Source organism: Oncorhynchus nerka, linkage group LG22 (assembly GCF_034236695.1).
Source record: "Oncorhynchus nerka isolate Pitt River linkage group LG22, Oner_Uvic_2.0, whole genome shotgun sequence".
Lineage (NCBI taxonomy): Eukaryota > Metazoa > Chordata > Actinopteri > Salmoniformes > Salmonidae > Oncorhynchus > Oncorhynchus nerka.
The window spans coordinates 54568500-54584972 of NC_088417.1; the positions used below are offsets into that span (position 1 = coordinate 54568500).

The following is a 16473-nucleotide window of genomic DNA, read 5'->3' on the forward strand; positions in this document are numbered from 1 at the left end:
AGGAGGCAGAGAGGAATGAGTCAAAGGTAGACGTGGGGAGGTTAAAGTCGCCCAGAACTGTGAGAGGTGAGCCGTCCTCAGGAAAGGAGCTTATCAAGGCATCAAGCTCATTGATGAACTCTCCGAGGGAACCTGGAGGGCGATAAATGATAAGGATGTTAAGCTTGAAAGGGCTGGTAACTGTGACAGCATGGAATTCAAAGGAGGCGATAGACAGATGGGTAAGGGGAGAAAGAGAGAATGACCACTTGGGAGAGATGAGGATCCCGGTGCCACCACCCCGCTGACCAGAAGCTCTCGGGGTGTGCGAGAACACGTGGGCGGACGAAGAGAGAGCAGTAGGAGTAGCAGTGTTATCTGTGGTGATCCATGTTTCCGTCAGTGCCAAGAAGTCGAGGGACTGGAGGGAGGCATAGGCTGAGATGAACTCTGCCTTGTTGGCCGCAGATCGGCAGTTCCAGAGGCTACCGGAGACCTGGAACTCCACGTGGGTCGTGCGCGCTGGGACCACCAGATTAGAGTGGCCGCGGCCACGCGGTGTGGAGCGTTTGTATGGTCTGTGCAGAGAGGAGAGAACAGGGATAGACAGACACATAGTTGACAGGCTACAGAAGAGGCTACGCTAATGCAAAGGAGATTGGAATGACAAGTGGACTACACGTCTCGAATGTTCAGAAAGTTAAGCTTACGTAGCAGGAATCTTATTGACTAAAATAATTCAAATGATACAGTACTGCTGAAGTAGGCTAGCTGGCAGTGGCTGCGTTGTTGTTGTTCTATCTCTCTATAGTGTTGTTTCTTGTATTATGGTCTCTTGTTTCTTTAGAGGTTTCACTTTGTTGTCCTTTTTCTTTTCCTTTTTCTTCTGTCCTTATTTTGTCTTCCTTTCTTCTGTTAACTAGATATTTTTTGTTGTTATTTTAGCTCTGAGTTAAGTCCGTAATGAATAGTATAATTACAACAGTTCCTATGCTATTACAATATTCTGTAGATCCTCGAGTACAACATTACTCTAACATTCATTCTGGTTTTAGCTTTCATTATCTGTTCAACCTTCTCCAGCACACTCCTGCTGAGCTCTTGGTATTGGTAGCCTAACTAGCTTGTTCAAATGATCTGTGATCTCATTCTCTCTTCTAACTAACTTGCCTTGTGTCTTTGCAGTATTTGATTCTTGAGCACAGCATTTTAATGCCAATCCTTAAGAACCTCCCGGGGAGGATCAAGAGTAACCATGGGAATGGTGAGCTCATCCTGCCCAGGTTAAACTTGGACCTGAACCCCTTCGAGGAGGTGGACCTTGAGGAGGAGAGGAACGAGGGTGAGCCCCCCAATTTGGGGGTATGCGGGGGAAAAATCTTCCAGAGCAGGTCGTCACATGATGGGGAAGAGGAGGAGAATGAGGTGAACGCGGAGAGGCATGGCCCTGAGGCCCCTAAAGGAGGAGGGGGGAGGCCCCTGAGGGGAACCCTTGAGCGGCTGTGCGGCTCTTCGCCCCTGAAGACCCTGGGGAAGCTGGGGAAGGGGCTGCGTATGTCGGGGTGCAGCGTATGGGGGACATTCCCGTCCCAGCGATGCCCCACAGACCCCCACTCACCCCAGCCTGAGAAAGAGAAGAGGAAGGGCCTCCGCAGGAGCTCAGAGGAGATCATGACCCTGCTCCGGTAACGGGGAGGGAGGGTTGCTGATCTAGGATCAGTTACGCCTTTTAGATCACAATGAAGATTGCATGGACAGGGAGGACCTGATCCTAGATCAGCATTCCCACTCTGAGATGCTTTATAAATACGGGCTCAGAGACACAGATTAACATACATGTAATGTCTATATATAATATGACTCAGTAACTATTTACATTCGTAATGTCTCGACCAAAGAGCTTTCGTTGTGGTCCATTAATTACTGATTTTCCTGTTACCTGGTAGGACTGAGACCCCCTATCAAGCTGTAACAAAATGACGGAAATGCTCACAGCATATAGCATAATCATTTCCTATTTGGTTATGTAATATAAAAATGTTCCATGAGTTACTATGTTAATGAACAGAACTGCTTTGTTTGCTAATACTATGTTGTGTACCTAAGCACTATTTATAAACAGTTTTCACTTTGACACCTCCACAATCACCTCTCGAGCATTTAAATACCTGCTTATTTATAGCATATGAAGCCTAGTCTAGATGTGGTGGTCACACGTTAACATTGAACACTTGGTAATAATTATGTATCCCATTCCATTTCTATTTTAGATGGTACCTTTATTTCCACACAATATTTCAGACTCTGTAAATCCACACATAGCCATTCTTGCCTTTCAAAGTCATACTGTGGCATAATATAGTTTCGACCCTCTCCTAATGGTTCTCTTCTGCTTGTAGATTTGCAGGGCGGAGGAAGCAGACGCAACGCAGAGAGAGCCTGCCCTGTGGTAACCTGAGCGCCGACAGCGAGGCTGAGTCCTGCCGCCGGCCCTCCTTCCTCAGGATGGTCAGCCTTGGCAAGCTGAAGAGGGAGTCCCTGTCGGACCACAACTCCCAGGAGGCTGAGGAGGAGCTGGAGGAGGAGCCACTAGTGGTCAAACCCAGGGAACCTCTCTCAGGTATACATGGCGCTCCAAAACAAACCAATCAGGAGGGGAGATATGGTATGTTTCCTGCAGGGCCAACCAATCACAGATCACCTAATCGAAACATCTGAATCATGGAAGGGTCAGTGCAGGTTACTTCTGTCTGTGGCATGAGCACCTTAGACCTCCTACAGTCAGTGTTTGTAAGTTTCAGTGTTTACTTTACGAGTCAGGAACTTCCTGGTCAGGTCCTGCAGTATTTCCTCCTCCAATCCCATGCTGGTTTCTGATGAGCTGTGTGCGGTCCCCGGACCCCCTGAGTCATCAGGTTCAATCAGCACCAGACTATGAAAGCCGGAAATGACTGACTTCCTCCCACTGCAGATTCCTTTAGATAGAACTTCATCCAGAGCTACTGTTCGGCAGAGCTCAATAGGGACCAAAACAGACACGGGACAATCAAAGGACAGTGTAGTACATTGCGTGTTCACAACAATCCAAAATGCCAGGTCAAGAGATTTATATTTTTTCTGGATCCCCATTACTCTTCCTGGGGTACAGCAAAATTAAGGCAGTTATACAATTTTAAAAACATTACAATACATTCACAGATTTCACAACACACTGTGTGTCCTCAGGCCCCTACTCCACGACATATCTACAATACAAAATCCATGTGTACATGTATGTATAGTGCGTATGTTTTCATGTGTGTGTATGCATGTGTCTGTGCCTATGTTTATGTTGCTTCACAGTCCCTGCTGTTCCATATGGCAAATAGGAGTGGCAATATCGTCCGCTATTATCCTCAGTCATTTTCCATTCAAGTTGTCAGACCCCGGAGGCTTGTCATTGTTGATAGACAACAATAATTTTATCACCTCTTCCAAACTCATATTACAGAACTCAAAATTATAATGCTTGTCTTTCATAATTTGGTCAGCTATATTTGGATGTGTAGTGTCAGCATTTGTTGCTGGCATGTCATGCATAAGTGGCGGCAGGGTAGCCTAGTGGTTAGAGTGTTGGACTAGTAACCGGAAGGTTGCAAGTTCAAACCCCCGAGCTGACAAGGTGCAAATCTGTCGTTCTGCCCTTGCCACTGTTCCTAGGCCGTCATTGAAAATAAGAATTTGTTCTTAACTGACTTTCCTGGTTAAAAATATATATATATATTTTTTAAAGTCTGCCAATCTTGCCAATAAAAAACTATTCAAGTAGTTGGCATTGTCAGTCGGTTTTGTGATGAATGAGCTATCTGATTCAAGAATGATGGAGCTGAGTTTGCCTTTTTAGCCAAAATGTAATTTAAGGTGCACCAATGCTTTTTACTATCGCTCTTTATGTTGTCTTTGTTTCATAGTGTAGTTTCTTCTTCTTTTTATTCAGTTTAGGTCACATGATTTCTCAATTTGCAATATTTTTGCCAATCGGTTGTGCAGCCAGACTTATTTACCATTCATTTTGCCTCATCCCTCTTAACCATAACACTTTTAAATTCCTCCTCAATCCACTGGGATATATCCATTTTTACAGTCATTTTCTTTGGGGGCATGCTTATTAGTAAGTGGTATAAGCTATTTCATAAATGTGTCAAGTGCAGCGTCTGTTTGCTCCTCATTACACACCACGGACAACCATATATGATTTACATCAACAACATATGAATCACTACAAAACGTATTGTATGACCTCTTATACATTGTATTAGGCCCAGTCTTTGGAACTTTGGTTTTCTTACATATGGCTACTATACTGTGATCACTACATCCGATGGATCTAGATACTGCTTTCAAGCTCATTTCTGCAGCATTAGTAAAGATGTGATCAATACATGTTGAGGATTTCATTCCTGTGCTGTTTGTAACTACCCTGGTCGATTGACTGATAACCTGAACCAGGTTACAGGGACTGATTACAGTTTTGAAGATTTTTCATGAGTGGGCAGCTTGGTGAAAGCCAGTCAATATTTAAATCACCCAGAAAATATACCTCTCTTTTGATATCACATACATTATCAAGCATTTCACACGTGCTATCCAGATACACCTCTACCATTGACATTTCTGTCTTGTCTGTAAATGTTATAACCTTGTATTGCTACCACTGTATCATCAAAAGTATTATCTAAGTGACTTTCATAGATAGTCAGAATATGAATGTCATCTGTTACTAGCAAATTATTGATTTCATGAAGCTTGTTTCTTAAGCTACATATGTTAACGTGGTCTATTTTGAGCACTTTTCTTTTGGGATGCTTACTTGTTTTTGTTGCTTTACTGGGAAGCTTGGAAGAAGTAGATATGCTCATGTTATTTAGGTTGGTGCAGGTTGAGCTGCACCCAGTGGACTTCCTGCTAGGGCACACCACCTCAGTGCTAACAGTATAAATCTGGTTCATAGGCACATGCTTACTGCATACAATAGCTGTAGGATCAGCAGAGGCATTCAGGGAAGTTAGAGGGACATAAATTAGGTTACTTACATTGTGTTTACCAACACCCCGGTATAATGTACATTTGCTGGGCTTGGATCATTTATATACTCAATATCACACATATCAGCACCCTTCAATATGTCAATGTTGATATTTCACACAGAATATAGCCTGATGAAAACATGTACTTTATCTCTTCACTTACCCTACCCGTTCCTACCCATACATTAATACTCTGTACAAACCAATAGACTAAACAGTATGACATTGATTCCTAACTCTCTCCTTCCCTCAGTACTGGAGATCCTACAGCTGGTCAACCAGAGGGACCTCCTCCTGGCAGACACACACATCCAGGAGCTGGAGCGTGAGTGCGAGCTGATGGCCCTCCTGCCCCACCCCCCACACCCTCATTCACGCCTCCCGGAGTGAACCCTCTCGGGTCCTTCGATGACCCCTCCAGCCCCAATGTGTCAAGAGACGCCAGCCGTCGCAAGACCAAGGATGTGGAGTTGCTGTACGAGGCCCTGCAGAAGGAGATGTGGGACGTGGTGAGGGAGTCACTCCGACAGCCAACGGCCGGGCCCAACCTGGGACTGGTGGTGCTGGTCATCCAGCAGGAGGAGCAGGCCGACACCGCCCAGGCACAGAAAGAGGAGACCCAGCCCCTGAGGGAGGGCCTCCAGCCCCATCCTAGCCAGCGGCCCCGTCAGCTCAAGCTGAAATGGCGGCAGGCAGTGGGGGAGGCGTCTGACTGGAGCCTGCCCCAGCAGGTGAGAACTCCGGCAGGGCAGCTAGCTTCGTACCTGGAGAGGCTGAGGGGCCGCATGGTGGACGACCTGGACGCGGCGCGGAGGAACGTTGTGTCGGTCTACCCGGAGGAGTTCCAGGCCTTCCAGGTGTACGTGCAGAGCTACCACCGGGCAGTGGCCCGACGCCTGAACATCATCACCAGCTCCCAGCTGCAGATCACTGATGTCTACTCCCTGCTGGACTGGTTCTATAACATCTACAACAGGTCAGTGTCAGAACTCATAACATAACAACATTAAGAAAATCTATGACATGTACAACAGGTTAGACGTATACACTTTTAGAAAACAAGGTACTACCTAGAACCATAAAAGGTTATTCAATTGTCCACATAGGAAAACCCTCTGAAAATAACTGTTTTTGGTTCCAAGTGGAACCCTTTTTACTAACTCAAGGTTCTACCTGAAACCGTTTCACCTCTAAAAGGTTATTTGTATAACCTTTTTCACAAACAAAGGGTTCTACTTGGAACAAAAAAGGGTTCTCCTATGGGAACAAACAAAGAAACCTTTTTATTTTATGAGAGTTAGTAAGTTCATGTACGTGTATATGAACATATAGATCTTTACAGGTATTCAAACTGAGACTTGAATGAATAGTGACAGACAGTAGCACTTCCTCCCTTTTCCGCTGGTCTTTTTAAGGGATGTCCTGGGCACCGTTGGCATGAAAACCCCCATTAACTACTCCCCACTGGAACCCCTACTGCACCAAGATACAGTGGACCGACTGGAACAGGACTGCCTGAACACAGTCAGGGTAAAATCATACTTCCTTTAATACTGAACACTGTCAGGTGAAAACTTGCCCACTGACAGAGGTAATGTTTCTGGCACTAATCTAATGGTAGTGGAACTGCCCATGCTTGGATAGACAATGGACTTCATGGTTGTGTGGGTTCTGTTGTTTATCTCAGGAGAAGGTGACCACAGAGCTCACTCAGGTTCTGGACGAGGAGGAGAGGCGGTGGGCCCAAATGCTGCACATAGAGGAGTACCAATCCAATCTGGCCCGCTCCATCATCCAGGTCTGTCACACTGTCACTCAGAGACACTACCGTACAGTATATATGTAGGTCACTATTACCATGGCAGTCTGTTGACATTGTGGCAAAGAACTCTAAGACATTTGTAAATCTTTTATGCATATTCAGGAATGACCTATTTTGGCTGGTTGGATTTTGAAGTTCCTACCCTTATTAGTGTGTATGTGTGTGGCTGTAACAGAGACTGACGGTGGACCTAGACAGATCCACAGCTGTAAGCTCGTTTCTGGGGGCCAGGGTGGCCCGCTGCAGTCTTAATGGGCTGTCTGACTTCCTGTACAGGTGACGAGAAGATGTACTTATAGAGACATGGACAATGAGTATATTCAATCAATAACCTGTATGTAAATCAATATATATAGATTTCATTTCACGATTTTACTGTGTGTCCAGTTTCCAGAGGAAAGTGGAGATGTTCCATGAGACCCAGGCTGAGTTTGGGGACCGCGGTGATGGATACATCTCCAGGACCATCGCTCTGGTCAACTGTTGTCCTCCTCTAAGGTGGATACCCAGACAGAGAAGTCATCTCTTGTGGCAACTGTGTTGACTGATGCTCCATTCAAATGCTCATCGAAAACTTATATTTTCAAGTTGGTGAAGTCGTAAATGCGACAAGAGAGCGTTCAAGTGCATAGACAAATAAGTTTAGCTAGATAATCCAGCCCGATAGATAAGCTTGCTAACATTGCGAATAATAAGTTAACTATCTTGCTAAAGTTAACAACATGATCAAACTAGGTTATCCACATGATTAAGGTTGTAAATGGTTCAAATGGTTTTTCCATGTCAGAAATATGATAATTCCGAGACCAACAGTGTTTGCATTCCAATTTTTGTGTAGGTCCTTTGTACAGCGCTGCAGGCAGTGTGACCCACAGGGCAGTGAGGAGTCCACACAGAGAGCTAACTCCTCCCTCAATAGGATCATTAACCAATCAGTGAGGGTTCTGACGGAAAAACTATTTGAGCACATCAGGGTGAGGCAATGTGTTTTTTTCTTTTGTTAGGCCGGTAAAACTTCCTCAATACACAACTCACCAATTCCACACTTAATCATGACTGATCAAATACAAACAAACATGCTCTAACGTTAGCACAAATGTTTTGATATAGGAGAAGCTGTTCATCAACTTCATGTGAATGAAAGCTGTGTATTTCTATTCCAGCCGTTCTGTGACAAGCTGGTGAAGAGAAAGTGGCTAAACAACACTGAGGCATTTGAGGCCATCGAAGCAAGCATCAAGCAACACTTTAAGAAGTTCAGAAGAATGGACTGCCCACCTTATCAGGTATCCACCAATGACCACATACCTGACACGATAACATGTTGTGCGAAATAAATAAAATAATAAAAATTTGCCCTTTCTATCCCAATATTTTTTGTTTATCAACACTTATATTGCAATTGACTGACTGAATGATTGACTGGTTGATTATTTGATTGACAGATACTGGTGGGGGAGGTACACAGGCGGATCCTGGTGGAGTATGTGCGTGCGATCATGCGAGGACGGGTCATCTGCACATCATCGAAGATGAGAAAGAGGATGGCGTTCCGACTTCAGGACGAGGCCAAACAGCTCAAAGGACTTTTCAAAGACCTGGTCAGTCATCCCTCTGATTTATGGTCATAATGACCACAAATGTACACTTATTAATATAACTACTGTTCCCAAAGGGAGGGAACAAGGTACAACATACTATGGGGAGTCAACGACCAATCCTATTCACCTGAAAACTGAACTCCTACCCAATTGGCCAATGGATGCCACACCCGCCCTTGGAAGCCCTGCCTTTCTGGCTATATTACCAAGGCTCGCATTCATTTCCTCAATTTGGTGCCTCTCTTCATCGAGCCCAAATCCCCTGACGGCACAGGGCGATAATATGTTATACTTTGTTCCCTCCTTCAGCGAACAATAGTTATATTCATAACTTTATGTTCCCATTCAGTCAGTCACTTGGTATAACATACACTATACAGTGGCTTGCAAAAGTATTCACCCCCTTGGCATTTTTCCTATATTATTGCTTTACAACCTGGAATTAAAATAGATTTTGGGGGGGATTTTATCATTTGATTTACACAACATGCCTACCACTTTGTCTCTTGGGGTATGTCTCTATAAGCTTGGCACATCTAGCCACTGGGATTTTTGCCCATTCTTCAAGGCAAAACTGCTCCAGCTCTTTCATGTTGGATGGGTTCCGCTGGTGTACAGCAATCTTTAAGTCATACCACAGATTCTCAATTGGATTGAGGTCTGGGCTTTGACTAGGCCATTCCAAGACATTTAAATGTTCACCTTAAACCACTTGAGTGTTGCTTTTGCAGTATTCTTAGGGTCATTGTCCTGCTGGAAGGGGAACCTCCATCCCAGTTTCAAATCTCTGGAAGACTGAAACAGGTTTCCCTCAAAAATGTCCCTGTATTTGGCACCATCCATCATTCCTTCAATTTTGACCAGTCTCCCAGTCCCTGCCAATGAAAAACATGGTGTCACGGGGTGATGAGACTCTTCAAAAAGTGTTGGGTTTTCTCCAGACATAGCGTTTTCCTTGATGGCCAAAAAGCTACATTTTAGTCTCATCTGACCAGAGTACCTTCTTCCATATGTTTGAGGACTCTCCCACATGCCTTTTGGCGAACACCAAACGTGTTTGCTTATTTTTCTCTTTAAGCCATGGCTTTTTTCTGGCCACTCTTCCCTAAGCCCAGCTCTGTGGAGTGTACGGCTTAAAGTGGTCCTATGGACAGATACTCCAATCTCCACTGCGGAGCTTTGCAGCTCCTTCAGGGTTATCTTTGGTCTCTTTGTTACCTCTCTGATTAATGCCCTCCTTGCCTGGTACGTGAGTTTTAGTGGGTGGCCCTCTCTTGGCAGGTTTGTTGCACACAGCTATGCAATCTCCATAGACAAACAATGACAGTAGAATGTTACTGAAGAGCTCATTGACTTTGAATGTGGAATCGTCATAGGATGCCACCTTTCCATCAAGTCAGTTCATCAAATATCTGCACTGCTAGAGCTGGCCTGGTCAACTGTAAGTGCTGTTATTGTGAAGTGGAAATGTCTAAGAGCAGCAACGACTCAAGCCGTCTCAGAGGGTACCAAATTAGGATGCCCAGGGCAGCTCAAGCACAGAAAGGTTCCACCACCTCTAAAAGAGGGTATAGAAGCCACCTTTTTCCCTAATACTTACCTGAGAAGTCTGAACTGTCAGAGCCTCATGAGGCCTGAACTGTCAGAGCCCCATATAGGGAACCAGAACCTGCTGCAACTTGGATATGTGCACTGACATGCTGCCCCTGCAGCCAAAGTCCATAGACCCCATGGTTCCAAAAACAATACTTACCTTGCGATCTTGAAATATCAGAACTAGTACAAGGAACCGAAAGTCCAAAATATCAGACCACCTGTTGTGACTTGGTATAGCATCGACCAGAGTTGATGAACCACGGCAGCCCGAGGCTCCATCCCACTGGAAACTTGCTGTAACCTGGAAAAATGCACAACTTGCACGCTGCCTAACACCCACTCCTGGTCCCAGCCATAAGAACACTGTGAGCCACACCGGCAGCAGTTACATCCAAGCGATAAAACCTTGTCATGCCCCTGAACAATGCCCAAGCAGCCGCCTCACCCTTAGTGGTGTGAGCACGCACACCACTAGGCCATCCTTGTCCTTTTTTGTCATATGCCAGGGAGAAAGTGCCCTACCCTGAGCTGGATTAGCAAAAAATACAAAAAGCTGGTCACAAACACAGATATCCACGGTCCTATTCATATACAGCACGTGCGTAAAGCGTGCACCAGACACAGGGCATACAACCTCGGTTGTTCATTGGAAGCAAACAGAGGAGGTGAGAAAGGGAGCTGCTCGAAAGCCCGGAAGGGTGTACTGATAGCAGGTAGGGATCCCCAACCATCACATAGAGCAGGATCCAAGGCCACTGATACTCCAAAGAATCAGTTCCCAATGGAGGATCCAGATCCATCATTGACAAGAACAGACTAGAATACGTGTTCTCTCACGATGCATAAGATCTACTCCAGCCCTGCACACCGGTCCCATTCTGGGCAACCATCGAGGGGTGGAGTCTCCACTCCGTAGAGATAGGACCACCCCCTGGAAAGCAGGTCCAAACCTACGTTGAGAGATCCGGGAAGATACTTCACCCTAAGCGACAGGAAATGTATACAGCTCCATACGAGCAGATGACGGGACAGGTTTATGAGAGAGAGAGACCACATCCCCTCCTGCCTGTTGATGTATGCCACCACCGTCCTGTTGTCAGACCTTACCAACACATACTGGCCCTCCAACATCGGAAGGAAGCGGCTCAGCCATAGAAAACAGTCAGTAGCTCTAGGTAATTGATTGAGTGCCCTTTGCTCTGTTTACCAAATCCCTCTTCCTGAGTAGCCCACACACAGAGCTCCCCATCCCAGTAAGGATGCATATGTCGTGATCACCCTGCGGGACAGTACCCAGTCCATGAGAACCCCCTGCAACAATAGTTGCGGGTCCCTCCAAGGAATTAACACCCTTAGGCATGACTGGGATACCATGAGCAGCTGATGGCAGTGGCAACATTTTTATTTATCCATTATTTTACCAGGTAAGTTGACTGAGAACACATTCTCCTTTACAGCAACAACATGGGGAATAGTTACAGGGGAGAGGAGGGGGATGAATGAGACAATTGTAAACTGGGGATTATTAGGTGACCGTGATGGTTTGAGAGCCAGATTGGGAATTTAGCCAGGACACTGGGGTTAACACACCTACTCTTACAATAAGTGCCCTGGGATCTTTAATGACCTCAGAGAGTCAGGACACACATTTAACGTCCCATCCGAAAGACGGCATCCTAAACACTGCCCTGGGGTACTGGGATATTTTTTAGACCAGAGGAATGAGTGCCTCCTACTGGCCCTCCAACACCACTTCCAGCAGCATCTGGTCTCCCATCCAGGGACTGACCAAGACCAACCCTGCTTAGCTTCAGAAGCAAGCCAGCAGTGGTATGCAGGGTGGTATGCTGCTGGCATACTGATATGGAGATACGTCCAGACACGTAGCAGTCACCCAGCACTAAAACAAAAGCATCAATAGAAGTCCCAGAGGCACTACAGAGGCGAACTGCAGAGCCCCTGTCACCGTCCTCATCACCCATGGTGAAACTGCTTGCCCCCCACTGGACTGGAGTATGCTGCCAGTCTTCCATACCTTATCTCTTGAAAAGGTCAAGCGCCGCCCTGAGGACTGGGATAATTCGTTTTTTTATCGTGCTTGTTTTCATATCCACCACTCTTGACAACCGTGTGTCTGAATGTGGGGAAGGAACTTGTTTTTTGTTATGCCCACACCTGGACAATAACACAGTCTTGATACCCCTCACCAAGGATCCTTGGGTGGAAACAATATGCTTTTGTATTACCTCTGTTCTGATGCCCGGCCCACACCGGGTTCAGGGACTTCGGCAACCAGTAACTTGGCCCCATTGACTGAGCCACTTAAAGGCACTGTTGCCAAAGCAAATTCGTGGGGAGGAGAGCCCCGCTATGCCACCACCATTGCCCCCATACTTTCCCCCACAGCCAGGATAGTACAGCAGGACAGACGCAGCACAAAATCAACCATAGCACGGATTTTGTCGTGAAGCTCTGAAACCGGCTTCCCCGTCTCCACGGTCTTATTTAGCTTCTGCAGCAAATCGATATGATACATCTGCAGCACTGGACCACATTCAACGAAAGGGCCGCCACACCCTCAGCCTGATACATTTTGTCCAACTGATCCGCCGAGAACCGGCACTGTGTATTTGGAATCACAATGCTAGAATAAGCCCCCTTGTTAGCCTCTGGAGCTAAGTAACCTGTCAGCTTTCCATCCATCGGCAGTGTGTAAATGAACCCCGCCTCCTCCGTACCCTCTACATTATTGAGCTCACCATAACCTGGTAGCACCAGCCTGGTTGAATGAGGGGAATCCCAGGTCATCAGCGAAATCTTTAAACATGGGTAAGCGCTGCATGGACAGGAGGTAAATAACTTCACCCAAACCTGGAGGAACTCCACTGTGGATGAGAAAATGGCCAATCCACCCCAGGTGATCTGCCAGCCTATGACACAGCTCCATCAAAGGTGCATTAACCACCAATGGTACACACTCCCCCACCAAATCCAAAACCGGTGCTTTAGGCTCCCTGTACAGATGCCATCCGATTCACACTCTGAAAACCGTCCAGAGCCAAGCAGGGATAGTATATCATTCCTGGAATCCAGACTCTGAACACTGCCAGAGAAACCGTAATGAACCTCACTCTCACTCTAACTCTAACCACTGCTGCTGCTCTCTCCCAGCAAGCCTCCTGAGTGTGGTTCCACTCCAGGCAAACAGGACAGCACTTACTTTTCATTGTGAAACTCCATGCATGAGGTTGCAGGTTTACCCAAGCAAGGAAGCATTAGCTACACAAGCAGAGCAGAAAGTGCTTAGCTTTCAGCAAACAGAAAAACCTCAAAGTACGCTCCCCCCACTAAAAGACACCTAAGTCGGAGCTGAATCTCGAGCCCCAGCATCCATTGGCCCGTTTCATTTTCATTTTTCTTCAGGTGAATAGGATTGGTCGTTGACTTGCCTTAGTATATTATACCAAGTGACCGACTGAAAGGGAACAACTATCTGAATGAAATAAGACGATTAATCTTAACACTCGCAACAATTATTTGGTAAACCCTAAGCGTGCATTTATAACAGACCTCTAATAAAATACGATACACGTGCCAATTTTGTTTGAAATTGGTTAAGTGAATGCTGAGGTGCTGAGAGAACATAGGGCTGACATGCTGAGGGAACATAGGGCTCAGAAAAGATTAGGCTGAGGGAACATAGGGCAGACCCTGTCAGTCTTTCCACTGGGAAACTGACTTCCCTATACTCTTCATTGACCTTGTTCTGAAAAATCACTTTGAAGCAGATTCTAAAAAATAAAATAAAAACGTTTTTTAAAAGACGAAACAAAAGGATTTCGGCTTTGGAATGCAGAGGCCTGTCTGTTTTGAATGGTCCCGTGACCCTGGGGGTTGCCAGGTCAGGCGTAACTCAGACAGTGTTGATACGGGGTAGAAGGCTGAAGAATGGCCGCTGTCAGCGAGATGGAGATGAATTAGTGCAAGTCTACGTTAGTGGTAGCCAGGGGGTGGGAGATTGTGAGGAACTGGTTCTGCCAGCATGGCATTTGCCCCTCTCCATGAGCCAGTTGAAACAAATGTCTGTCACCTCGGGCTGACAACAGGAAGTCTCTGTGTTTTGAGGAACTTCCTGTTCCTGTCAGCTGGACGACTTTGATGTGTTTCTAGGTAGCCTAGATTGCCTTTCGCTTGAGAAGCAGAACGAGACATCTGTGGAAACTGGGGGTTGAATACATTTTTAATCACTGTCTAAAAGGGAAGAGGATATTTTTAGTGGATGGAGAGCTTAAGCTGTGTTAGCACACTGTACCCTGTTGTCTTCCTTTCTGAGAAAGTATGTCTGAAAAAATATATAGCTTACAAAAAAAGAGGATTCATAAAGGGTTCTTTGGCTGTCCCTGTAGGAGATACATTTATTGGTTCCAGGGAGAACCCTTTCAACAAAGAACCTTTAACACTAGAATCATTTTCCCCATACAGTCCCTGACAGTTATTTTATTTACAAAGGGTGCGAGAAGCTCCAGACTTTTTTTCCATTTAAGTCAATTGTTATGATGCTTGTGAATATCAGTTGGATGAAAGCTTTGCTACAGTTCAGTGAGACAATCACCACACCGACCGACTCCAGATAGTGATGAACAGCAGTGCTCCTCTGATTTATTTGTCTAATTAATGATCCAATATTAGTTGAAGTTGTGCTTCAATAAAGAGCTAGAGATGGTTTGTTAACTGAAGGGTATTTAAAAGGCTTGAATGTAAAAGAAATCAGAGCCATAGCTTGACAAGAAAGAGCAAAGTCTTCCTTCGGTGGTTATAAAAAAAAGTGTCTACTGAACAGATCAGTTACAACTTGACTTAAACCAGGAAGTCAGTAGAGCATGATCTGTTTCTCTCATTCAAGTAGTGTGACATAAACAAGACACATGGCCATAATCAAACACAAATCTGTGTCTCAGCACACACACACAAACTACACACACACAAACACACACACACACACACACACACACACACACACACACACACACACACACACACACACACACACACACACACACACACACACACACACACACACACACACACACACACACACACACGCTGAATGAGCTGAGGCAGAAGCCCTGTGTCTCAGTGCAGCCTTATCATCTTTTATGTATTACTTGTATTCCAGTCAAAGTCAAGTCCTTGGTCCCGCATGCCAGCGTTATCACTCTGTGGATCAAGATGGCGCCGGAGGGGAGGGCTGCTGTCTTATCGGTTCTTAAACAACCATGCTATTTAGTGTGTTTTTTCGCAACGTTCGTAACTTGTTTTGTACATAATGTTGCTGCTACCGTCTCTTATGACCGAAAGAGCTTCTGGATATCAGAACTGTGATTACTCACCTCAAATTGGACGAGGAGGAAACACGCATCTTTCTAGTAAGAAGTGGGGTGGGGGGGTATGCCTTATGATTAACGAGACGTGGTGTGATCATAACAACATACAGGAACTCAAGTCCTTCTGTTCATCTGACTTACAATTCATCACAATCAAATGTCGTCCGCATTATCTACCAAGGGAATTCTCTTCGATTATAATCACAGCCGTATATATTCCCCCCCAAGCAGACACATCGATGGCCCTGAACGAAACTGGAAACTGGAAACCACATATCCTGAGGCTGCATTCATTGTAGCTGGGGATTTTAACAAGGCTAATCTGAAAACAAGACTCCCTAAATTCTATCAGCATATCGATTGCGCAAACAGGGCTGGTAAAACCCTGGATCATTGTTATTCTAACTTCCGCGATGCATATAAGGCCCTCTGCCGCCCTCCTTTCGGAAAATTTGACCACGACTCCATTTTGTTGCTTCCAGCCTACAGACAGAGGCTAAAACAAGAAGTTCCCGCGCTCAGGTCTGTTCAACGCTGGTCCGACCAATCAGATTCCACGCTTTAAGACTGCTTCGATCACATGGATTGGGATATGTTCTGCATTGCGTCCAACAACAACATTGACGAATACGCTGATTCGGTGAGCGAGTTCATTAGAAAGTGCATCGACGATGTTATACCCACAGCAACGATTAAAACATTCCCAAACCAGAAACCATGGATTGATGGCAGCATTTGCTCGAAACTGAAAGCGCGAACCACTGCTTTTAACCAGGGCAAGGTGACCAGAAACATGACCGAATACAAACAGTGTAGCTATTCCCTCCACAAGGCAATCAAACAAGCTAAGCGTCAGTATAGAGACAAAGTAGAGTCACAATTCAACGGCTCAGACACAAGAGTTATGTGGCAGGGTCTACAGTGAATCACGGATTACAAAAAGAAAACCAGCCCCGTCGCGGACCAGGATGTCTTGCTCCCAGACAGACTAAATAACTTTTTTGCTCGCTTTGAGGACAATACAG

The 16473-nt window shown here is 45.6% G+C and overlaps 1 protein-coding gene across 1 annotated transcript in view; it reads left to right on the forward strand.

The window, feature by feature from the left end:
• The first annotated feature begins 642 nt into the window (after positions 1–642).
• Positions 643–16473, forward strand: part of LOC115105356 (exocyst complex component 3-like) — a 32656-nt gene continuing 16825 nt past the window's right edge. The window contains 11 exon segments of the mRNA XM_029627300.2: positions 643–1664; positions 2379–2599; positions 5299–5420; positions 5423–6021; positions 6461–6575; positions 6733–6843; positions 7043–7143; positions 7255–7365; positions 7706–7841; positions 8031–8153; positions 8313–8468. Of these exon segments, the coding sequence (XP_029483160.2) occupies positions 1192–1664; positions 2379–2599; positions 5299–5420; positions 5423–6021; positions 6461–6575; positions 6733–6843; positions 7043–7143; positions 7255–7365; positions 7706–7841; positions 8031–8153; positions 8313–8468 (2268 nt within the window). The 5' untranslated portion in view covers positions 643–1191.